At 43.7% G+C, this 25,650-nt stretch overlaps 1 protein-coding gene across 1 annotated transcript in view; it reads left to right on the top strand.

Annotated features, from left to right (window-relative positions):
* The first annotated feature begins 1,373 nt into the window (after positions 1-1,373).
* JAM3 (junctional adhesion molecule 3) overlaps positions 1,374-25,650 on the top strand; it is a 59,738-nt gene continuing 35,461 nt past the window's right edge. Inside the window, exons 1-4 of the mRNA XM_065881556.1 lie at positions 1,374-1,711; positions 1,816-1,964; positions 16,897-17,045; positions 17,473-17,720. Of these exons, the coding sequence (XP_065737628.1) occupies positions 1,374-1,711; positions 1,816-1,964; positions 16,897-17,045; positions 17,473-17,720 (884 nt within the window). The remainder of the gene's footprint in view (positions 1,712-1,815; positions 1,965-16,896; positions 17,046-17,472; positions 17,721-25,650) is intronic.

The raw sequence follows: 25,650 nt of genomic DNA, 5'->3' as shown, positions 1-25,650 counted from the left end.
TCCCCTGCACTGGCAGGCGGATTCTTAATCACTGTGCCACCAGGGAAGTCCCTGTATATATATACATATATACACACTTACAAAATTCTACTTTTGTAAAAACTAAAAAACAAAACAAAAAACCCTAGGGTTGGGCTTCGCTGGTGGCGCAGTGCTTCAGAGTCCGCCTGCCGATGCAGGGGACATGGGTTCGTGCCCCGGTCCGGGAAGATCCCACATGCCGTGGAGCGGCTGGGCCCGTGAGCCATGGTCGCTGAGCCTGTGCATCCGGAGCCTGTGCTCCGCAACGGGAGAGGCCACAACAGTGAGAGACCCGCGTACCACAGAAAAACAAACAAACAAAAAAAAAGTAGGGTGACTGTATGAAAAATGAAGTCCCTAAGTTAAACATTAAAAAATATTAGTCATTGGAAAGAAACTCTGTCATATTTCACTAATAACTATACTGAGAATTCTGTTTTGACTCTGTTGCTTCCTGGAGCATTAGGGATGTACTTTCTACGTTGGATGTAAAACAAGCTATTTCAAGAATTTCCCACAGTGGGACTTCCCTGGTGGTCCAGTGGTTAAGACTCAGAGCTCCCAATGCAGGGGGCCCGGGTTCGATCCCTGGTCAGGGAACTAGATCCCACATGCCGCAACTAAAGATCCCATACGCAGCAACAAAGATCCTGTGTGCTGTTACTAAGACCCCATGCAGCCAAATAAATAAATAATAAAATAATTTCCCACAGTATTAAACGTATCAAGATCTCCTGCATCCTTGAGTCCAATTTCCAGTATGTTTAATCCTCTTCATCTTGTATGTTGGTCCTCAAAAGATTCTGTTCCATTTTTCCTCCCTAACCTTAACATTTCCCAATATTCAGAAATCAGAGCAAAGAATTATTTTGCTTTTCTGCATAACAAACTATTTGGTATACCATCATGCTTTTGATCTAAAACAGAAACGAAGGACTATGTTTATTTTAGAAATACATCACTTTTATGTACTGTATAATGCACGTCTTGCTTATGTTTTATACAGATTTCAGCGCTTTCCCCTCTCATCACATTTACAGTCTGGGCCCCAAAAGAGGCGCAGGCAATAATGCTTCCACAGTAACTGGGCTCCATCCTTATTTGTAAAATAAGAAGCACTTCATTTCTCAAATTTTAATGGAGCGTTCCTTCCCGGATCTGTAGTGACGGATTCATTTTATAGATGTGGAAATTAACCCCGCCCACTCTTGAACGCGCTCCTTCACCTCCTTCCACCAAATTCTTTGAAACAGACCCCGGGATCCCGGTCCAGAGCATCCCTGCCTCCATAGCAACCAGACTCGTCTCGGGCTTCCCGTGCACCATGGCGACGGCGCGCCGCCGTGGTCGCTATGGTGACCGGGGCGGGCGCAGGGCCGCGGGCAGGGCGCCTGCGCCGGGAGCGGGCCCTCGGCCCCTCAGCTGCTCTCGACATGGCGCTGAGGCGGCGGCCCGCGCTCGCCCTGCTGCTGCTCCTGCGGGGTGAGTCCGCGGGCCTCCGCCGGGCGCGGCCGGAGGGGTCCGGGCGGAGTGGGGGGCGGGCGCGGGGGCCCGGGAGTGGGCGGTGCGGGGGGTCCTGGGTTCAGGGAGGGGAATCCCGGGGATGCGGGGGTCCGGCCATGTACGGGGTCAGGGATGTGGGGGTCCGGGAGGGGCAGGGAGCGGCCCCGAAGGTGCGGGGGCCCCAGAGGTGCGGGCCCCGGGTCGGGGTAGGGGTTGCGGGCCGGGGAAGAGGTGCGGGCGTCGGGGGTCCCAGAGGTAGGGAATCCTGGCGGTCTGGGGGTCTGGGTGCAGGGCGTCCCGGGGTGCGGGGTCCGGCCCGGGGCCCGTGGCCCTGCGCTCCATCACTCCTCGAACAAAGCCGACCCGTTCCCGGTCCCCTTTGTCCCGCCGGCGCCCAGCCCTGCAGCCCGCCCTGGAGTGGCCCGGGGGCGGCTCGGACGGTGCGTTGGTCTGTCCTTCCTCCCCCCAGCCCACCCCCAACACCCCCCCCCAACACCCCCAACCCCCGGCTGGAGGCCCCGGGCAGCCGGACGGCGAGACCACACGCTGGGGGCCGTGGGCGCGCGCTAGGCGCTCGAGACCGCGGTCCCACGTAGTCCTCAGAGCAGAGTCCAGAGAGAGCACTGAGCCCGAAGTCTGCCCTCAGGAGTAAGGGACACTCAGACCCGGGGTCCCGAGCGCCGCGCCAGCCTCGCCTGGGGCATCAGCAGTTCCCCCCCGTTCTCGGGTCGGTCTGTGGTCTGCTTAGTTGCCATCGGCATCCCGTGATGTTTGCCAGAGTATACACAGCGAAGCCCCAAGTGACTGTTTGGGGGTGGGGTGGGCGGCGTACTAGGAAAACAAAGGCTTCTGTGTTGGAGGCTCATTGGGGGGTGGTCCTCGGGGGTGGCGTGAACAGTGAGGGTCCGGGCAGAAGCCGGGGAGCAGGACTCTGTGATGAGGGCGAAGTTCAGGGAGTAGATGTTGTCCCTATGCTGTGCTTGAAAGTGGTTTCCACAAACGTGTGGTTGGGAGAGATGAATGATCAAAGGCTAGCCAGGGGACAGGGGTGTCAGGAATGTCCCCTCCCGGCTTTGTTGGTCACACTGACAGTGTCCTATTCACAGACTGGAACAACTCCCTATTGAGATCTGTTCACATGAGAGTTTGCAGTTTTTATCGCAGAAACATTTGGCAGTTTAGTTCAGGAATGAGTTTCAGGTTGGTGGTTTGTTAGTAAAACTAGTGGATGCTAAGGCCTTCACATCCCCTTAACTTATTTTCTAAAATTTTCTTTTTAATTTAATTTTTTTTTTAACCACTGGACCGCCAGGAAAGTCCCCATTAACTTCTTATTTTGGTATCCCGGAGGGGCTACTTGTGTGCCTTTCTTAACGCTAAGGACTGGTATTCACCTGTAGAACACAGGAGGAATAATCACAGTTTTGCAAAATAGCACTAATGACAAAGAATAGAGGTGGTAGGATGTATTAATACACTTTGAAGGGATGTAGCTATCATTTTTAGTAGGGAGCTCTTTTCTGTTATTTGTTTATGCTCTAAATATACAGTAATATCTTGAAAATTGTATTTGGTCACAGGGCATCACAGCTGTGTCTCTTTTATTTTCATGATTACACTTTTCAATTGCTATTATTTACGGCGTGTTCGCATTTTAAAAAAAATCTGGTTCCTGATATAATACAAACATTCTTTATTAGCGACCCTTTGCCAGGCTCTGTTATAAAAATTTAATATGTATTAATTTAATATTGATAACTCTAAAAGGTTGTTAGTATCATTTTGCCCATTTTGTGGACTAAGAAACAAGTACGGAGAGATTCAGTAACTTGCTCAGGGTGACATCCCATGTGTTTCAGATGTGGAAATCAACCATTTGTGTTAATCCATTTTTTTGGTTACTTGTACTATTCTGTTTGACATGGAGTTCTTGTTATGGATCATTTTAACCAGATTTTTAAATGTTCAACACTGCGTGGTTTGTAGATAAAGTATTCTTTTGTTGAATTGGTGACAGGTGCAATTCATCTTTGCAAATGTTATATACCACACGTCTTTTTTGAATGATTATGTGGTAATTATTGTTGGGTTTCCAAATCTTTTGATGTCCTAGAGAAGTGCTTCATTTAGAGTTAAAACAGTTACAGTTTGTGTATTCTTGGGGTAAGACAATTTGTGTGTGAAAGTTTAGCAAAATCTGAAAATCATAATTTCCAGGACATTTTTGAAAAAAGTTGTAAATTTTCCATTTGCATATGTTTGGACCTCTGAAACATTTTTAAATGACCTATTTTGTGTTGTTTTCAGTCTTTTGAATTAATTATATCTGACTGATATAAGCGTTATCAGACATGCATGTGCACGTGTGTGTTCAGAAAAACAAGGACCACCTGCCCTGAAGCATGCAGCGCTTCAGATCAGCTGTTCATTCCTGAAGGGCCTGTTGAAGGCATTTGTTCTGAGTGCTTCAGGCTGGGGAGACTGAATGGGCAGCTATTAGAGATTCTTAATCACAAGTAATTGCAGCGGTACCTACAGACAGTGTTCACACACCCAACCCCAAGCTCTGGGAAACTTGCTCTTAAGGCAGCCTGGCGGGGTAGGCTTAAATCAGTTCTTTTGAAAGAAACCAGATTTGTATTAATAGCCCACTTTTTGAGATGGCCATATAATGTGACTGAAGAGGCTGTGGATTTAGTACAATCCAGCCAGCAGCTGTTAGCGATGTAATCTTAGCAAATTCCTTCTCCATAAATTCTTTGCATTTTTTCACAAGCACAAGTGGAGTAAAACAAAGGAAAATTTGTGTGCGGATGAAGTCAGGATGTATGGAGTCTGCTAAGTGATACCCTAGTCATGACACTGGATTCTCTTTAAGACAAGTGTATAATCAGGTGGTGAATGTGATGCTGTTAGGGCTGAAGCCGATTTCACATCTCCTGTGTTTGCCCCCTGGATGCTCACAGTACATGCAGATAGCTTCAGTGGAGTCTAAAGGGTTCCTGAAAGAAAGTTTTGGTAAGCACATTCTTTTACACCTAGTTTAGTAAGGACAGTATCCACTGTGGTTCTCTATATGGAGATCTAAGGCCTTAATTTTCTGCCTTTTCCCACATGTCATGGCACACACAAAGCTTCCTGAGAATTAGCCCTTGTTTCTGATGTCTAGGAATGCTGTAGTACTTTGTGTTGGTGGTGTGTCTTCTTTGTTTTTAAGTAATATCTACTATGTGTTATATATATTATTTTTCCCATGAGTAGTTAATATGTACAGCTGAGGTTTCAAAGCTGTTTGTGTAGAAACATCTAACTCGTTAATAGATTAGGACTACACAAACATTTTTTTCTTATGCCATCTTTCATTTTCACAGCATCCCAAGGCTTCTATGGTTCAGCTTTCTTTCTGCAAAATATTGCTCAAATCAAGTTCTTCCATGTTCACGTTGTCCGCTTTGCCCAACTTCAGCTCACAGTGATCTTTACTGTCTCTGAAGCGTAGCTTGTAGTTTGTAGTTCTGTTCAGTACAACAGACATTTACTGAGTATCTGTAATATGTCCTTCATGCTAGGGGTGCAGAAAGGAATAAGGCATCCCAAGCCCTTGAAGAGCCAGGATTATTGCATGCCGAATTATGTTGGGCTTTAGTTGTTGGGTGTAAATGCATTTTATCTTCTCAGTGTTATTAAAAATTCATTGGGAACAGAGGCTGAATTTAATTTCTTTTGTATCTTTCCAGGGACTATAGTAAATATTGCCTTTGTCACTTGAAAGTCAGTTAACATTTCTTAAACACTTCCTATGCGTCCAAGCACTTTTTTATGTATCTTATCTCCAGTGACCCCAGAAACTTTTGGAAATTCTTGGTTTTTACTACAGTAAAAACAGGAGTTTTTGTGGAAGAATGAGAATGGCATTTCTCGACCTGGTTTACTTTCAACATCTTCTTTCCATCATCTACTCTATGTAGTTATATGAGGCTATGAAGAAGAAAAACATGGGGAAATGCTTGTGGAGTCATTTAAGTAACACAGTCATACACCATAGGATTCCAATTACACAAAACAGCTTTTCCTTAGAGGAAAAACATCTGGAAGATAGTGAACCAAAATGTTGATAGGTGCTGTCTTTGAGTAGCAGGTCTTATGGCTGATTTTTTAAAAAATTATTATTTATATACTTTGGCTGTGCTGTGCAGCATGTGGGATCTTAGTTCCCCGAACAGGGATCGAACCTGTGCCCCCTGCAGTGGAAGCGCAGAGTCCTAACCACTGGACCACCAGGTCTTACGGCTGATTGTTTTCTACTTTTCTCTTGTTTTTCTGACTGATTTCTTTTGGTTTTTTTTCCCCCAAGTTTTCTTTGATAAGGATTTTTTTAATATAATGAAAACAATTGCATTTTGGGGGCCTCCTAGACAAAATAGTGGAATTTAAAATTTGACACTTAGTAAAGATTTTCTTTTAAAGTGGGAAAACTTAGTTAAAAGTGATAGCATGTGATTGTGGCTTTTTCTAGCTCCTGAATTAATGTCAGCTGCAGTGCAAGAAGGACGGGCAGCCTTGGAGTTGGGTTTGATCACGCATTCTTTGTGACCCATTTGAGAGATTTGCTGTTCCTGGCTCTTGGGTTGGGCAACCAGCTGTGGCATCCTCAGCGAGTGCTTAGCTGGAAAACTGAAGGAGGGTTGATGAGAATACCTGCCTCTTCCTTTTTTGAACAAACAAACGGAATCATCTGAGTAGCTGCTTTGCTCTGCCTTTTCGGCATCAGCCCGTGTTTACTGGACCCCTCGTTCGTGCCAGCCGGGCAGCTCCTGGGGGACTGTTTTCTTTGCCTTGGGTGATACAAATACCAGGCCAAATTGACTTCCTTGGGAAACAGGCTCTGAAAGATGTTTCCTGAAGTAAGCTGACAGCTGAAGTTCCCTTATCACTTCTTCCTGCCCACCAGGACTTCCTCGTGGGATGTCTTTCTCTAAGGAAAATATTTGACGTCTTTAGAATGAAGTACAGCTGTCTGGAGGATTACAAGGAATGCAGCACATCCTAAGACAACTGCCTTTTCTTTCCTTTTTTCTTTTTTTTTTTCAATTTGGTGCCATGTTTTTCCTCTAAAGTGTCTCTATCAGGGCTCTGGAGCTCAATCAGCCAATCCATCATTATTAGGCAAAAATCTCCGTTTTCATGGCAGTAGAGCTTTCCACAGGCAGAACAGGGACAGCTGAGATAAGCGCTTCCCCAGACCAGAAACATCACACAGTTTAGGTAGTTAATGAACAGAGTAGCACTTTGGGTAAATGTTTTACGTGTTCAGAAGTGAGAGCACTTACTTTGGGCTGGCCTGGTAGAGGAAAATTTCAAGAAGCAGCTGGACTTTGGGCAGTAATTTGGTTGACTTAGTGCAGATTTTTGGGGAATGGACGTGTTAGGGGCCGGTGAAGTGGAGGAAATACCGTGGCGTTGGGAATGCATCTGTTGTATTTTGGGACCAATGAGTTATCGTAATGATAACTAATAACAGCTGCCAGGCACTGCGGAGAGCGCTACGTTAGGGGGTCTTAGCCCATGTCAGCGGCCAGTCCCTATAGGGCTCACATTGCAGGTGCTGAACCTGAGGCTCAGGCAGGTTAGTTACCTGGCCCAGGTCACAGCTGGTAAGTTGAGGAGCCAGATAGATGGTCATGGACCTTATTATGTAGGTTCTAGAAATTCATGTGGCAGTTTGAAGCAGGAAGTGATCTGATCAAATGATTTTACATGTGTTGGACTGATATTATATTCAAGATGGCGGGAGAGGGTAGGTCAGTTCGGAAGCTTCTAGAATAGTTCACAGTCACTCCCTTTAGGGTAGGTCTCTTGATGTTGAATTCATTTTTCTTTATATCCGAAAATATCTTTATTTTCATCTTGTTCTTGAAGTATAGATTTACTGGGTATGTAATTTTAGGTTGACAGTTATTTTGACTTGGAGCCTGGGCTCCATTACACGGATGCTTTCTGGTTTCCATCGTTCCTGTTGTGAAACCTGCAGTCACATCATCAGCCTGTCTTTCTCCAGCCACTTTAAAGATCTTGTCTTCTCTTTGGCGTTCTGAAATGTTACTATGTGTGTCTAGGGTGCATTTCTTTTTAATTATTCTACTTGTTAGTTTGTTATACTTTGTGTATCTGTGACTTTATACCTTTCTGGAGAATTCTCAGGTAGTGTGAGTTCAAATACTGCCCAGCTTCTATTTTCGTAACTCTTTCCTTTTGGAACTCTGATTAGATAGATTCAGTCTTCCATCTTCCAAGACTGTCAACCTTTCTGTTGTAATTTCATGTTCTTCTTTCTTTGTGCTGTTCTGGGTTATTTATTTAGTTTTGTTTTACAATTGTTTCTTTTGCCAGCCATGTCTAATCTGTTATTTAACCAATGTATGAAGTTTTTTTTTTAACCCATTATATTCATTTCTAAAAGTTTACGTGATTCTTTTTATAATCTGGTTTCTTTTGCCTGCTCATTTTCACTCCTTTTTAATTTTATTTTTTTAAAAATAAATTTTATCATTTATTTATTTATTTTTGGCTGCGTTGGGTCTTCTTTGCTTCGCACAGGCTTTCTCTGGTTGTGGCGAGCGGGGGCTACTCTTCGTTGTGGTGCACAGGCTTCTCATTGCGGTGCTTCTCTTGTGGAGCATGGGCTCTAGGCGTCCAGGCTTCAGTAGTTGAGGCTCACAGGCTCTAGAGCACAGGCTCAGTAGTTGCGGTGCACGGGCTTAGTTGTTCCACGGCATGAGGGATCTTCCTGGACCAGGGCTCGAACCCATGTCCCCTGCATTGGCAGGTGGGTTCTCCACTGCGCCACCAGGGAAGCCCTTACTTTTTTATTTTTAAACATTTCACGCACAGCTGTTTTATATTCTGCATGTGAGACTTCAAATATCTGACGTTCTTGGGGGTCTAAATCTAATGTTTGTTGTTTCTTATGAGTCTTACTTGGAGTGACTTGTTTTTCTTTACTCGTAAATGACGTTTGGTTGATCGCAATCTGTGCAGATCTGGGGACGCTTTGTGTGAGAGACATGGTCATCTGGGATGGCTTTCAGGGCCTGGCAGTGTTTGGAAGTCTCAGGCTCAGCTCTGCCTTCCTGCTGGCCCATTGGCGCAGTCTCCCTAATGACCCTCAGGGTCACGCCCCACCCATCCTATTATTTTCTGGGTTCAGCCTACAGCTATTTTACTTGCTGCGTTAAAGATCGCCCCCTTCTCGAGAGCCCAGAGGTGCAGTAAAAACTGCAGTTTGTTTGCGTGGGCTCTCCAAAGTTGGAGTGCCGAGGCCTTTTGGAGAAGCTAACCCACAGCTGGAGCTGGAAACAAGAACCTCGGCTTTACCTAACGTAGGCCCCCTTCTATATAACTTAAGGGTCACACACCTTCCTTTAAAAGTTTATATTCTGAAGGTAATGCTTTTGTTTTCATTTTTCAAGTATAAAATGAAATTAAAATATTGGCTCTGCTTTTTCAGAGCACATATACACCCACGAAGGTCTGATAGGGTTGGGGGAAGGGGTTGAATGAGTCTTGCTAAGCATCACTGCTGTCAGGATGGGGCTGTCCTGTTATAAAGACATATATATACCCAACTGCACAGCCGTTATCCCCATCCTTGGGTGGATTTATCTGAAGAGTAATGAGCATTGATCATTTGAAACGCAGCAACTTAAAATTTGGAGAATTACTGCTGTCCCACACTATACAGGTGTCTGGGACAGCAGCTCCCCACTCTGCTGGTAACAGGACAGGTGAAGAGCTCTCCAGGTGTTCGGATTCAGATGCCTACAGGGTGAGGTGAGAGGGACCACCCATCCCAGGCTCCGCTGTCCGCTGCCTCTCAGATCCTTTTCTGGGTGGAGGAGGGAGCGCACGTGGGTGTCAGGAACTCTGGACCCACTTCCCAGCTTTGCATGTGATTCATTTGGGGACCTTGGGGAAATAATATTGGTTTTAATCCAAGTCGCTTGAAAGTAATTTAAGCAGCATTCCTCTTCCCCTACCACCAACACATTCACATTTCTTTCCCCTGTTAGATAACTCAGTGTGAATTTCAGATCCAAAGAAGTGGTTTTATGGGAATACAAGAGAATTTTTAACTGATTCGTTGAATTACTTTATTTGTTCATTGAAAATTCATTTGAAGGTTTTGAAAGCCCAGTTCATAGAAATGTCTTCCTCTTCTGAAAGTTTGGAAGTTTTTAGAGCCGGGTAACCTTGGTCTAAAGCCCTCTTCTACTCCAAGAGGTTAGGAAATTACATCTTTCAGAAGCTCAGGTTTTGTGTTTGTTTTGTTTTTTAATCTGCTACAACCTTACTTACTGGATCTAGTGTTTTAAGAGTTCCTGTGTTTGTTTACCAGGAAGAAAAAAATAGACCACTATTTGGTTGGGTTGGTAATCTGTTGTTTGATATCTAGTGTCAGATATGGAGTTTTCACTCTGACCGTATTTGGTCTCGCTTTTAAGTCCACTGCCGGTAGAGAACGTTAGCCGTGAACCTCTAGAGCAGTGGTTCAGTAAGAACAAATGTTTGTGTCTTTAATTCACCAGGTCCTGTTTCAGACCTTCATCTGTGGAGTAGTTTATGTCAGGAACACCGTGTAGATGATGGAAGTTATGGCCCTTTTTTCCAAATAGTACTTTCATGTACATATGTGGAAATTTTATATACCATTTTGGGGGTTACAACCCCCAAAAGATCATTTGTGACCTCAGGTTGAGAGGCCTCCTTGAGGGCCCAGGGTCCCTGGAGTGTGTGTCTTCTGAAGTAGATGCTGACTGCATGCAGAGCTCAGGACTGGTATACAAGTGTGTTCTTTTATTATTCTGTTACTTCTTCTTTCCCTTAACTCCGTCCCAGCCTGACTTCTGGGAGGCTGTGTTATGGATGGTGACTGTCGTGTGAAGCATCTGGTCGTAATTTCCGTACATTTCCAGTTTAGCTCACTCTGTGGGTAGGTCAGAGGGAAGACTTTGAGTTAAATGGAAAACAAAGTATGCATGTGGCTTCAGAGATGCTTAATTCTGCGATTCTGCAGTGCTCTGTCGTGTCAGCACAGCTCCAGGAGGTGTGCAGGGTGAAGCCCCAGGAAAAACAGAGAAACCCTTGCTGGAGCTGCGTTTCCATCTCCCTCGGTGTCCGTGTCTGTGTCTGTCTGTCTCTACCCTAGGCAATGGTGATGAGAGAACAGGCCTAAAGGACGTCTCATGACGTTGGATGAGGGATCTGGCCCTTGCTGAAGCCAGAACAAATACCCTCCCGTGGCCCCGTGGCTGACCCTCCTCCCCTGCCCCCTACATGTGGTTTGCAGCACAGAGGGCTGCTTCCCCTGGGCATCCTCAGGCTGGTGACTTTCTCTGGGACGAGTGCGTTTTCGTGTTTTGTTCCCTCTTCCACTAACACATTTGCTTTCTGTGCTGTTCTCGGCAGGTACGTTTTCTATGTGCAGAGTAAAACGTGTTAGGACTTTGGTGTTTCTGTCCTTGTGCGAGCAGCGCCTTTCAGCTCCCAGTTTTTTCTTTTCTTTTCTTTTCTTTTTTGCGGTACGCGGACCTCTCACTGTCGTGGCCTCTCCCGTTGCGGAGCACAGGCTCCGGATGCGCAGGCTCAGCGGCCATGGCTCACGGGCCCAGCCGCTCCGCGGCATGTGGGATCTTCCCGGACCGGGGCACGAACCCGCGTCCCCTGCATCGGCAGGCGGGCTCTCAACCACTACGCCACCAGGGAAGCCCTCAGCTCCCAGTTTTGAAGCTACTTCTCACAAAACTTGGAGGAAGACTCTTTAACTGGCGCTCAGAGACTCCAGTCTGGGGTCCTGTCTTGGCTCTCCTGCCCTGCCCCGCAGGACTGGGCTGTACAAGTCCTGGGCTCCAGCAGAGGCGCTGCCTTCACGGCAGAATCGCTGGGTTTGGGCTTCGGGTGGCGGAGACGAGGCACTTTGGCATCCACACCAGCCCTCTCCATAGAGGAGTTGGGTTCTAGAGAAACGTAGCCTTTTCCTTTTCTTTTACAAGATAATGGCTATGTCATAAAGAGAAAATTGACCCTAAGAGTGTATTCACTCAGGGAAATCACGCAATTTGGAGCATGGGCTTGGGCTCTGTAGAGGTGTTCCATCACTGTCTCCTGAATCGTCCTTGTGTGTCGCCATTTGTTTTATTGTCACGGCCCATCTACCCCAGCGCAGATCACCCTCTTTCTGTTCAGTTCCACTCACTCCCTGGTATCCAGCTCAACACACCTCTCTGTAAAGGCTTTTTTAGGTCTCTAGCCTGTAGCGATCTCTTCCTTTCTGAATTCCTGTCCGTCAGGAAGAACGTAAGCTACACCAAGGTTTGAATCTCAGCTCCACTGTAGGACTTGTCCAGGTCAACCTCCTTACCTATAAAAAAGCAGAAAAACGTATAACTTTGTAGGATTGTTTTGCAAGCCAGTGACTATATATAGTGTTCCTGTCAAAGTTATCTATATGAGTGCTAACAAAAATTACACGGATCGATATAGTAAAATTAAAATTAAAAGTTATCTATATGAGTGCTAACAAAAATTACACGGATCGGTATAGTAAAATTAAAATTAAAAGTTATCTATATGAGTGCTAACAAAAATTACACGGATCGGTATAGTAAAATTAAAAGTTATCTATATGAGTGCTAACAAAAATTACACGGATCGGTATAGTAAAATTAAAATTAAAAGTTATCTATATGAGTGCTAACAAAAATTACACGGATCGGTATAGTAAAATTAAAATTAAAATTTATCTATATGAGTGCTAACAAAAATTACACGGATCGGTATAGTAAAATTAAAATTTATCTATATGAGTGCTAACAAAAATTACACGGATCGGTATAGTAAAATTAAAATTAAAAGTTATCTATATGAGTGCTAACAAAAATTACACGGATCGGTATAGTAAAATTAAAATTAAAAGTTATCTATATGAGTGCTAACAAAAATTACACGGATCGGTATAGTAAAATTAAAATTAAAAGTTATCTATATGAGTGCTAACAAAAATTACACGGATCGGTATAGTAAAATTAAAATTAAAAGTTATCTATATGAGTGCTAACAAAAATTACACGGATCGGTATAGTAAAATTAAAATTAAAAGTTATCTATATGAGTGCTAACAACAATTACACGGATCGGTATAGTAAAATTAAAATTAAAAGTTATCTATATGAGTGCTAACAACAATTACACGGATCGGTATAGTAAAATTAAAATTAAAAGTTATCTATATGAGTGCTAACAACAATTACACGGATCGGTATAGTAAAATTAAAATTAAAAGTTATCTATATGAGTGCTAACAACAATTACACGGATCGGTATAGTAAAATTAAAATTAAAAGTTATCTATATGAGTGCTAACAAAAATTACACGGATCGGTATAGTAAAATTAAAATTAAAAGTTATCTATATGAGTGCTAACAACAATTACACGGATCGGTATAGTAAAATTAAAATTAAAAGTTCTCTATATGAGTGCTAACAAAAATTACACGGATCGGTATAGTAAAATTAAAATTAATTACATAATTAAGTGCTTAGCAGAGGGCCTGGTATGATACGCTCTCAGTGCTGGGTCTTAGAGATTTACTGTCACTACTAACTGTTGACGCTGCTGCTAATACTCCTATTACTACTTTACTACGATTCATTTAATCCTCAATTACTCAGAGGCAAGTGGAAAATGAACCTTATCAAGTGTAGGCTTTTGGACTCCTCCATTACAAGGAGGCCCCTTCCAAGGCCCCAGGTTTCATCCTAGCAGTGTCCTCAGATTTGCAGAACGTAGACGCCTTAGCTATAATCAGGTAAGACTGTTCTCTTCTTCCCCTCTGCTGCCTTCGTGGCCTTGCACTGGCCCAGCACAGGGAGGTTAGTGTCTGTTCTTAGTTGTGGTTTGGGAAAGGGGCAGGGGGTTCACTAGCCATTTTAGACGGGGGCCGACACGTATTTCTATTCAAACAAATTACAACCTGGACAGATGAGAAACCAGGGCCTAATTTGTATGTTTCTTAATTGTTATTTTAAATAATTTCGAGTCAGAAGACCTGGTTTCTACCTTGGCCTCTGATACTTTCAAGTTTTGAGGCTGTAATTGTCTCCTAATATATCCGAGCCCTCTTCTCTTTATCTATAGATAAATACCCACTTTACAGGACTCTTAGGTACATCAAGTGAGACTGTACGTGAAAGTGGTCCTGTACATTATAAAATGCTATGCGGATGTAAACAGTGTCATTCTTGGCTTTATTCCCCTTGGGTTCTAGGATTTTGTTAGTCCTCTGGTTCTTTTTTTTTTTTTAATTTTTATTGGAGTATGGTTGATTAACAATGTTGTGTTCGTTTCTGCTGTACAGCAAAGTGAATCAGTTATACGTACACATATATCCGTTCTTTTTTAGATTCTTTTCTCATACAGGCCATTGCACAGTATTGAGTAGAGCTCCCTGTGCTATACAGCAGGTCCTTATGAGTTATCTATTTTATATATAGTTCTCTGATTGTTTAGGTTACAAACCGAATTTAGAGGAACTTTCTCCTATTAAAGCTTCCCTGATGCCTTATTTTGATGAGATAGCAAGTTTTTACATTTAGTTTTTCTGTGTAGGAAAGACATTTCATCTAAAGTACATATTGGTGTCCTGATTTTTTCTTAGAAAAACAAAAATCCAGTTTTAAGTTTCAAGAGTAAAGAAGAAATTATCTGACATTCTTGGATTTAAAAAGTGGTTCAGTGATATTTGTAGAAAAGATTAGACCTCTTTTGCTTGGGGACATTTTCAGGCCTGCACTAGCAAACTTTGAATAATAAAAAGTTTCAGTGGAAATTCCAGCATATCTTTAAGTAGAGGAGCTGCCAATATAAATCAGTGTGTTTACATTAAAAATAAGCATCTTTTTAGATAAATAGCTATGAAGAATGGATGAGTTCAGGACAAGAAAATGTCACGTGAGTATAGAGGCCTCAGTATCCACAGGAATCCCGTGTCCTGGAACCAGGGTGCCACGTGAAGGTGGGCGCCCTCAGCTGCGGGCGTGTCCAGAGAAAGTAGGGGAGAGAATGAAAGAAAGCCCTCAGGAACTCAGCAAGTCACTGCCTCTGTTTAGACCCAAGGGGCGTGTAGTTTCCAAAAAGTGCTAAAACAGCGCATGCATTAGGCATGGAGTCTGGCCTCCCAGCTCTCCTGGGTTACGTCCCTGCTCAGTTCAGGGCGTCAGCTGAAGAGCCGAGTCCTGCAATCCGCCTCGTTCCAGACCCGTGAGATAAGATACTTAAAGCCATTCCCTCTTCCTACGAGGGATACTGGTGTCGGACGTCTGTGGAGGAGGGAAACGTCTTACAGGCCTGATTTCTCACCACCTGTCTGGTTACAGGAGGCCTGAGTTCACCCTGGTTTACACTTGGTCTCAGCGAGTCCTCCAATCCTCTTTGTTAGCTTTATACCCAAAGAAGTAGTATTTACCCCTCAACTCAACAGACATGTAGGTTATAGAATTTTGGAGCCGAAAAGAGACTGTGAGACAGGGTTTCTCAAGCTTGGCGCTGTTGACATTTTGGGCGGGTTAATCCTTTGTTATGGGGGCGCTGCCCTGTGTGTTGTGGATGTTTAGCAACACCCCTGGCCTCTCAGTGCCACTGCTAGCACCCCCAGCTATGACACCCAGAGACGACTCCAGGTGATTCCGGGTGACCCGGGTGGCAGGGTCTCTGCAGTGGAAATCCTCTGCTGTGAGAGGCCCAGAGACGCGCAGTGCCCAGCTTGGGTCATGACTCCCGCCTGAGTGGGAGTGTGGAGCTACACCCACTTCCCAGTTTCCCCTACCTTAACACAGAGTGGAAATACCTCCTAAAAACTACCTGCAGTTGCTGCTCTGCGTTTCAGGGCGTTTTTGCACGTTGGACGGAGTCCTGGCTGGTCACCTGCTCCCTGCCTCGTGTGTGGGAACAGGGTCCTTAGCAACACCTTCACCTTAGATTAATGACATTCTCAACTCACGCTGCTGGGGTCTCTTTCGGGCATCAGTGACAAGCTCAGTGTCTTGCAGAGACACCTCCTGGCCTGGGCTGGCCTTGAGCGGGGAGAAGGCTGACTTGTGGCCGTGAGTCAGCTCTACAGGTTTTTTTCTGCTAGCAGAGAAGGAAGCATTGTCAGGAACGCAGAATCCAAACTACAAAGAATTAAGAACAATTTAAAACTGTATTTTACTTGAAATAATATTTGTTATATTTCTGACCAGAGAATGTTTACTTCAGGTTTATGTTTTCTTGCTTTCTTTTTCTATTACAAGATGCCACTTTAAAAATCTCCCAAATCATGGAAAGTCATTTTAAGGTGTGATCTTCAGGTTTTTAAATTTAAAACCTATTCTTAGTTTTCCTCTTCCAGATCTGTGCCCTTCTTGGTGCCGTAAGATGGATACTGAGTTCTTGCCTTTATTAAGGGCTCTAGCCCTTGAGTTCGTGAACATTTCATGCTTCCTCAGTTGTGAGCACGGTTTCATCTTTTCCAGTCATTTCCCGTCCGTGACAAACCTGTCCACTTTGTAGGGTGCACAGGAAACATCCCCCTTGAGCTTCGCCACTTCATTCCCCAAACCTCAGGGTCCCCCATCCCCACCCCCTGGGTCCAGTCCGTATTTATTGAGTGACTGCTGTATGCACAGGCCATCACGATGAGGTGTGGCCAAGGCCGTGCCCCTCCCCGCCCGGGGAGGAGACAGCGCTGGCCGCTTCTCCCACGCCCTGTGGGCCTCTGCCTGCCTGCGAACGCACGTGGAGGCTGCGGTGTAGACGGCGGCGTAGATGGCTGTTGTCTAAGGAGAGAGCCAGAAAGTTCACCTTCGGAGAGGAAGGCTCAGCGCTTCCAAGCTAACAAAAGTCTTCCGTTGGAAAGAGGTCTGTTAGTGAAGGAAGCTAGTTCTTACAAAAAGCACAGTAACCAAAGCCGGATAAAACCCATTAGAAGGTTCACGTGAGATATTCGGAATTTGCAAAATTAGCTTTAATGAGCCAGGAAAGGTGCGAACTGTTTTTTCCAGGGCAAGATCTGCTTTTCCCAGGCATGTAAAGCCAGAACCAGTGGTCCCTGAGCCGAAAGGCTCCCAGGCCGAGTTCCCTGTGCGGTGGGTCGGTGTCACCTGTCACAGGTGGGAAGCCTTCCGCTGCATCCATCACCCCAGGGCACCGGCAGGGCCCTCAGCTGACGACTGGCTGTGAATTAGACCAATAGCACTGCCTTCTCTTGTGTTTTCAGGCCTGATTTTTATGGTCTTCTGAAGAGCCAGCGCTGGCCCCCTCCTCCGACCTCCTGCAGCGTCTGCTCTGGGCTGGGGGGCCGGTTACAGCAGCACTAGCCTGGAGGGCGCCGAGGCCGCTCCTGGTCTAGATGTTCTTTTCCTCACCCCTGCCCTCTACGTGGTGGGGGGTCCGGTGCACGCGGTGAAACATGGTGCAACCGGCCGGGTGAACTCTCCCCAAGCTTCTGCTTCCATTAGGAGAGGGCTTTGAGGTGACCCCCTGTCCCCCTTTTTAGCGCCTTTCTCTGGACCTTCCGTGGAATGACCACTTTTCTGATCCAGACGAGTTTCCGGGACTTAATTGCAAGACCCTGCGTTTCCGGAGGCATGGCTGCTCCCCCACTGCCCCTGCACCAGCCCCACCCCAGGGCCCAGGGCCCAGGGTCCACCCACACAGCCTTTCCTGATGACGAGGGGGCGCCATGCAGGGGAAGCCCAGTGCTTTTCAGGCCCAGATGACGAGAAAGATCCCTCAGGAAGCTGTACGCTGAACGGGGTGGGGGTGGGAGGTAGCAGGATGAAAAAACCTGTCATCAGGCTCCCGTTAGCTCTGAGACCACCTTGCGGTCCCGCTCTTCGTTTGTGTGTCCCAGCAGGCGGCGAGCTGGTACTCCTTGGCGGCAGCATGCGTGGAACTGCACGCGGCAGGACAGCAGCCCGGGCGAGAGTGCACGTGTGGGGCCGCGCTGACCCTCTGCGCGGGTCCTCCTCTCTGTTTGGGGGGCGGTCATCACAGTGCTGCCTCACGGGGCTGCCCGGAGGACTGTGAGAGCCCAGAGCCTGCAGGGGCCGGTGCTTGGCACGCAGGCATGCTCCTGAGGACGTCGGTGCGCGTGCGTGTGTGAGAGGTGGCGCGCAGCCGTGTGTCTGTGTGGACGTCTGTAATTCATGTCATGTACACACACACCCTGCATTCTTGTTTAGTGTATGGCTGTAGTTTTGACTTGGAACCCGCATGTCATTCCTGTTCCCGAGTGTACAGCTCATTTTAAATTGCTTTCCTGTGTTAAATGTTGCCACATGAGAGGGCTGCTTGTCACGTACAAGCTATTTTCTGTTTCTAGAGACCTGCTGTCTTCCTTGGTTCTGAAACCGCCCTCGCCTTCATGTGATAAGGAGGCTGGGGAGGAGGGAGGAGAGGCTGGACCCGGATAGCCGAGTTGCTTGGCTCAGGGAATACGCTGGGCCTGAGTTATAACAGTGGGAGATTGGGCATGTGGGTATCCTGTTAATTTATGGATCTACAGAAACGAAAAAATGAAACACTTGTCTGCTGAGACAAATTATCTAAAAAGAACACAGAGATTCCTGCTTTATTATTTATCTGGAATGAGAACAACACAGTTTTTTCGAAGCTCCAGTTTGCTTTTTCCATTTCATTTTGCAAATTATTTATTTTTGAGAAATGAAAATCAAATACATTTAAGATGCATGTATATGTGCCATGTAATTTTTTAAAATTGGATTATAGTTGTTTTACAATGTTGTGTTAGTTTCAGGTATATAGCACAGTGATTCAGTTATATTTTTTTTCAGATATTTTTTCCCTTACAGGTTATTACAAAACATTGAGTATAATTCCCCATGCTATACAGTAGGACCTTGTTGTTTATTTTATATAGTTTGCTTTCTTAAAAATTTTATTTATTCTTTTGGCTGCATTGGGTCTTCGTTGCTGCACGTGGTCTTTCTCTAGTTGCAGCGAGCAGGGGCTACTCTTTCGCTGCAGTGCGTGGGCTTCTCATTGCAGTGGCTTCTCTTGTTGTGGAGCACAGGCTCTAGGCACGCGGGCTTCAGTAGTTGTGGCACTCAGGCTCAGTAGTTGTAGCTCACGGGCTCTAGAGCGCAGGCTCAGTAGTTGTGGCACACGGGCTTTTTGTTGCTCCGCGGCATGTGGGATCTTCCCAGACCAGGGCTCAAACCCGTGTCCCCTGCATTGGCAGGTGGATTTTTAACCACTGTGCCACCAGAGAAGTCCTTATAGTTTGCTTTTAACTTGTGATTTTTAACCATTTCTGCACTTTGCCATTCTTTGCTTTATTCCTTGGTACATTGTAGGGTCCCATTTTAAAGTTCAAAGACAGGGCCCAAAAACTTAATTCTGGCTGTGTGGGGAAGATTGTTACCTGGTCTGAGAAAAATTAGGAGCTCCTTCCTTTTGAAAACTATGATCTTACTCACCCATAGGATCGTGCAGAAGGACAGAAATGAAAGTGCTTGAATTGTCACGGGTGTCTTTCTGTAGCTGAGTTAAACAATGGATGTGTGGGGTGCAGGCAGGCGTGCAGCCCCGGTGTAGGAAAGGTGTAGTGAGGACAAAGCGGCATCTTCAGGCAACCGTGTTGGTCCTGTATCCTTATGCCCTAAGCTCCTCAGAAAGGAAAAAGTTCGGGTACCTCTGTACCTGTGCCCAGTCTTGGGAGTGAGGGCTCTGGCTTAGAGCTGCTGCATCCTTATTCTGCAGGTCACCATGTCACAGGGCCACCCACCTGAACCTGTTTTTCAGTTTTGGAAACTTTTAGAAAACAGTTGAGATGTAATTGACATGTAATAAACCACATATATTTCGTGCAGTTTGATAAGTTTGGCCTGTACATGAAGTCCTGTGACTTCTGCCACAGTCAAGATTTTGGTCCTGTCCACGGCTACCAAGTTTCCTACTACCCCTTCCTCTCTGCCCACCGTCCCCATCCCACCCCATCCTGCCCTGGCCCCAGGCAACCACTTACTGTTTTCTTTCACTGCAGGCTGGTTTGGATTCCACAGAGCTTTGTGTAAATGGAATCGTACCATAGGTACTCTTTCTCATCTGGCTTATTTCCCTCAGTATAATTACTTTGACGTGTTGCAGCAGCGTCAGTAACTCACTTCTTTTTACGGATGAATGGAAATAACTGCAGTTCATCTGTTCATTGTTTATGGTTGTTTGTGTTGTTTCCAGCTTTTAGCTGTTACAAATAAAGTTGCTGTGAATATTTGTGTACCAGTATTTCTTTGAACATCATTCTCTTTGGTAGGTATCTGGGAAGAGGATGATAGGTAGATAAATAGAATGAACCAAATGATAGGCATGTGTTGAAGCTCACTTCCAAAGTGACTGTGCCTTTACACTCCCGCCTGCAGTGGGTGAGAAACCCAGTTTCTCGCATCCTTGTTGCGAAAAGACTTGACCTAGTCAGTCTTTTTAGTTTTAACCATCCTAATAGGTGTGTAGTGGTGTCTCAGTACTTTAACTTACATTTCAATAATGGCTAAGGATGGGGAGCATCTTTTCTTGTGTTTCCTTTCCATGACGCCTCTGTCTCAGTTACCCTACTCTTCCGCTTTGGGGTGAGAGCAGTAAGTAGATGAATGGGTGGGGCTGTGTTCCAGTGAAACTTTATTTATCCAAATAAACAAACAACAGCAAGAGAAAACAGGGAGCAGGATGTACACGGCCTTCGCATCATAGTTTGCTGACTCCTGACATAGGTGATCCAGATGTCTGCAAGTAAAGATAGATTTACTTCTTTTCCTATCTGGATGCATTTTAAAATTCTTTTCATGCCTGATGGCACTGGCTAAACTGTCCAGTACAATGTTGACTGGAAATGGTGAGAGCGGATAGACTTGTCCTGTTCCTGATCTTAGGGGGAAAGCAGTCTTTTATCATGAATCATAATCAATCTTAGCTGTAGATTTGTTGTGGATACTGTTTATCAAGATTAGGAAATTCTTAGGGCTTCCCTGGTGGCGCAGTGGTTGAGAGTCCGCCTTCCAGTGCAGGGGACACGGGTTCATGCCCCGGTCCGGGAAGATCCCACATGCCATGGAGAGGCTAGACCCGTGAGCCATGGCCGCTGAGCCTGCATGTCCGGAGCCTGTGCTCCGCAACGGGAGAGGCCACAACAGTGAGAGGCCCGCATACCACAAAAAAAAAAAAAAAAAAAAAAAGATTAGGAAATTCTCTCAAGCTGGTTTGTTGATTCTTTTTTTTTTTTCTGTTATCTATCTCAGGAAGTTCTTTTCTATTCCAAAAATTTTTATCAGGAATGGTAGATAATGGTTAGATGGTTAATGGATAATGGTTAGATTTTGTCAGATTATTTTTGGATTTATTGAGAATGTCATATAGTTTTTCTTTTTTAGTATGATGAATTATATTAATTGGTTTTCAAATGTTTAGGCAAGCATCTATGTTCATGAGATATATTGGTCTGTATTTTCTTTTCTTATAATGTGTCTAGTTTTGATGTTGGGGTAATGCTGGCCTCATAGAATGAATAAGTTGGGAAATATTTCCTTTTCTTCACATTTCTGGAGCAGTTTGTTCAGATTGGTATTATTTTTTCTTAAGATGTTTTGTAGAATTTACCAGTTAAGCTGTCTAGGCCTGGAGTTTGCTTTTGTGGGGAGGTTTTTAACCTCTATAAATTCTTCTTTTTTTAACCCCCCCAAAATTATTTATTTCTGGCTGTGTTGGGTCTTTGTTGCTATGCACGGGCTTCCTCTAGTTGCGGCGAGCGGGAGCTACTCTTCATTGTAGTGCGCGGGCTTCTCATTGTGGTGGCTTCTCTTTGTTGCGGGACACAGGTTCTAGGCGCATGGGCTTCAGTAGTTGCGGCAGGCAGGCTCAGTAGTTGTGGCTCGTGGGCTCTAGAGCGCACACTCAGTAGTTATGGTGCGCAAGCTTAGTTGCTCCGCAGCATGTGGGATCTTCCCAGACCAGGGCTCGACCCCGTGTCTCCTGCATTGGCAGGTGGATTCTTAACCACTGCATCACCAGGGAAGTCCCTAAATTCTTTTTTTTTTAAATAGACATATAGATATTCATCTCTTCATTAAAGAGTAAAGGAAAGTAAAAGTACTCATAAAGTAAAACTCTGAGTGCAAGTTACTCATTTCTTCTTGAATGAGCTTTGGTGGTTTGCGTCATTCAAGGAATTAATTTACTCTGAGTTGTCAGATTTGTAAGCATAAACTTGCTCAGAATGTTGTCTCAATGTTCTTTTAATGTCTGTGCAGTTGTAGTCACCCCTCTCAATTCTGACAGTGTTACTCTGTGTCTTCCATTTTTCCTGACCAGTCTAGGTAGAAGCTCATTAATTTTGTGATCTTTCCAAAGAGCCACCTTTTGGTTTTATTAGTTTTTCTCTATTTGTCTGTTTTCTCTCTTGTGACCTCTGCTTTGATCTCTGTTATTTACTTTATTCTGCTTATTTTGGATACAATTTGCTTCTCTCTTTCTGCTGTCATAATGTAGAAGCTGAGATGGTTGATTTGAGACCTTCTCTTCTAATATAGGCCTTTACTGGTATAAATTTCACTCTACTGCTTTAGTGGCCTACCACAAATTCTTATGTCATGTTTTCATCTTCATTCAGTTTAAAATACTTTCTAATTTTCTTTTGATTTCTTCTTTGACCTATGGGTTATTGAAAATTATGTTATTCAGTCTACAAATATTAGGGATTTTTCAGATACTTTTCTGTAATTGATTTCTAGTTTAATTTTATAGCTAGAGAACAGACTTTGTATGACTTGAATTTTTAAAAATTTATTGTGGTTGGTTTTATCTCCCAGAATATGATCTACTTTGGTAAATATTCCATGTGCACTTGAGAAGAATGTGTATTTTACTGTCTTTGGGTAAAATGTTCTATAAATGTCAACTAAGTCACATTGACAGTGCTTTTTAAAATCTTCTGTATCCTTACTGATTTTCTTTCTACTTGTTCTGTTAATTACTGAGAGAAGTGTATTGAAATGTACCCAATAATAACTGGATTTATATATCATATAACATAGCTTTGTTATTAGGTGCATAATTGTTTAACATTGTTATGTCCTATTAACAAATTGAAGAATAAAAATCATATGGTAATCTCAATATATGCAGAAAAAGCTTTTGACAACATTCAACATCCATTTATGGTAAAAACTCTCAACACAGTGGGTATAGAGGGAACATACCTCAACATAATAAAGGCCATATATGACAGGCCCACAACTAACATCGTATTCAGTGGTGGAAAGGCAGAAGCATTTTCTCTAAGATCAAGAACAAGACAAGGATGCTGACTCTCATCACTTTTATTCAACATGGTATTGGAAATCCTAGCCACATCAGACAAGAAAAAGAAAGGGAATCCAAACTGGTAAGGAAGAAGTAAAACTGTCACTGTTTGCAGATGACATGATACTATACATAGAAAGTCCTCAAGATGCCACCAAAAAACTACTAGAGCTCATCAGTGAATTCAGTAAAGTAAAGTTGCAGGATATAGAATTAATATAGAAAAATCTGTTGCACTTCTGTATACAAACAGTAAGCAATCAGAAAGAGAAATTAAGAAAAAAATCCCATTTACAATCTCATCAGAAAAGAATAAAATACCTAGGAATAAATCTATGGAGGTAAATTACTAGTACTCAGAAAACTATAAGACACTGATTAAAGAAATTAAAGATGACACAAACAGATGGAAAGAATGCCAAGTTCATGGATTGGAAGAATTAATGTTGTTAATATGACTATACTACCCAAGACAATCTCCAGATTCATTGCAGTCCCTATCAAAATACCAGTGGCATTTTCCACAGGACTAGAACAAATCATCTTAAAACTTGTTTGGAAACACAAAAGATCCCAAAGAGCCAAAACAGTCTTGAGAAAGAGGAACAAAGCTGGAGGTATCATGCTTCCTGATTTCAAACTATACTGCAAAGCTACAGTAATCAAGACAGTATGGTGCTGGCACAAAAACAGTTGCACAGATCAATGGAACAGAATAGAGAGCCCAGAAATTAACCCACACATATATGGGCAATTAATTTATGACAAAGGAGGTCAGAATATACCTCATCAATAAATGGTGTTGGGAAAACTGGACAGCTACACACAACAGAATCAAACTGGACTACTTTCTCACCATTTACAAAAATAAACTCAAAATGGATTAAAGACTTAAATGTAAGACTGAAGCCAGAAAACGTCTAGAAGAAAACATAGGCAGTACACTCTTCGATATCAGTCTTAGCAATATTTTTTTTTCAATCTGTCTCTTCAGACAAAGGAAACCAAAGCAAAAATAAACACATGGGACTACATCAAACTAAAAAGATTTTGCACAGCGAAGCTTATCAACAAAATGAAAAGGCCACCTAGTGAGTGGGAGAAGATATTTGCAAATGATATATCTGATAAAAAGTTACTATCCAAAATATAGAAAGAACTCATACAACTCAACATCAAAAAAGCCCCAAACAACATGATTAAAAAATGGGCAGAGGAGCTGAACAGACATTTTCCCAAAGAAGACATACTAATGGTCAACATGAAAGGTGATCACCATCACTAGTCATCAGGGAAATGCAAACCAAAACCACGATGAGATGTCACCTCACAACTGTCAGAATGGCTTTTATCAAAAAGACAACAAATAACAATGTTGGTGAGGATATGGAGAAAAGGGAGCCCTCATGCACTTTTGCTGGAACATAAATTGGTGCAGCCACTGTGGAAAACAGTATGGAAATTCCTCAAAAAATTAAGAATGGAACTACCATGTGATCAGCAATTTCACTCCTGGATATTTATTTGAAGAAAACAATAATACTAATTGGAAAAGGTATATGCACTTCTGTGTTCATTGCAGCACTGTTTACAGTAGTGAAGACATAGAAGCAACCTAAGTGCCCATCAACAGGTGAACGGGTAAAGAAGATGTGATATATATATATATATATATATATATACACACACACACACACATATACACATACATACATACATACACACACATACACACATTGTGGAATATTACTTGGTTATAAAAAAAAAGAATTAAATCTTACCATTGGCAACAACATGCATGGACCTAGAGGGTATTATGCTAAGTGAAATGAGTCAAAGAAAGACAAACATTGTATGATTTCACTTATGTTTGAAATCTAAAACACAAAACAAATGAAGAAACATAACAGAGACAAGGTCATAGACACAGAAAACAAATAGGTGGTTGCCAGATGGGTGTATGGGTTTGAAATGTGCAGTGTAGGGAATGTAGTTAACAGCTATATAGTATCTTTGTATGGTGATGTATCGTAACTAGACTTATGGTGATCATTTTGAAATGTATAGAAATATCAAATCACTATGTTGTGTAACAGGAACTAACATAGTGTTGTAGGTCAGTTATACTTCAGTGAACAAACAAACTCATAGAAAAAGACATCAGATTTGTGGTTATCAGAGGTGGGGGCTGGGGGAGGGGGAATTGGATGAAGGCAGACAAAAGGTACAGACTTCCAGTTATAAGATAAATAAGTCCTGGGCTTCCCCGGTGGCACAGTGGTTGAGAGTCCGCCTGCGATGCTAGGGGACACAGGTTCGTGCCCCGGTCCGGGAAGATCCCACATGCCGTGGAGCGGCTGGGCCTGTGAGCCATGGCCGCTGAGCCTGCGCGTCCGGAGCCTGTGCTCCTCAACGTGAGAGGCCCGCACACTGCAAAAAAAAAAAAAAAAAAAAAAAGATAAATAAGTCCTAGGGATGGAATGTACAACATGATAAATGTAATTAACACTCGTATGCTATATATGAATGATGTCAAGAGAGTAAATCCTAAGAGCTCTCATCAGATGAAAAAAATTTTTCCATTTCTTTAATTTTGTATCTGTATGAGGTAATAGATGTTTACTAAACTTACTGTGATAATCATTTCATAACGTATGTAAATCAAATTATTATACTATACACCTTAGACATACAGTTCTATATGTCAGTAATATCT

The sequence above is a fragment of the Phocoena phocoena genome, chromosome 8 (genome assembly GCF_963924675.1).
Source record: "Phocoena phocoena chromosome 8, mPhoPho1.1, whole genome shotgun sequence".
Lineage (NCBI taxonomy): Eukaryota > Metazoa > Chordata > Mammalia > Artiodactyla > Phocoenidae > Phocoena > Phocoena phocoena.
This window is presented reverse-complemented; position numbering and strand designations above follow the sequence as displayed.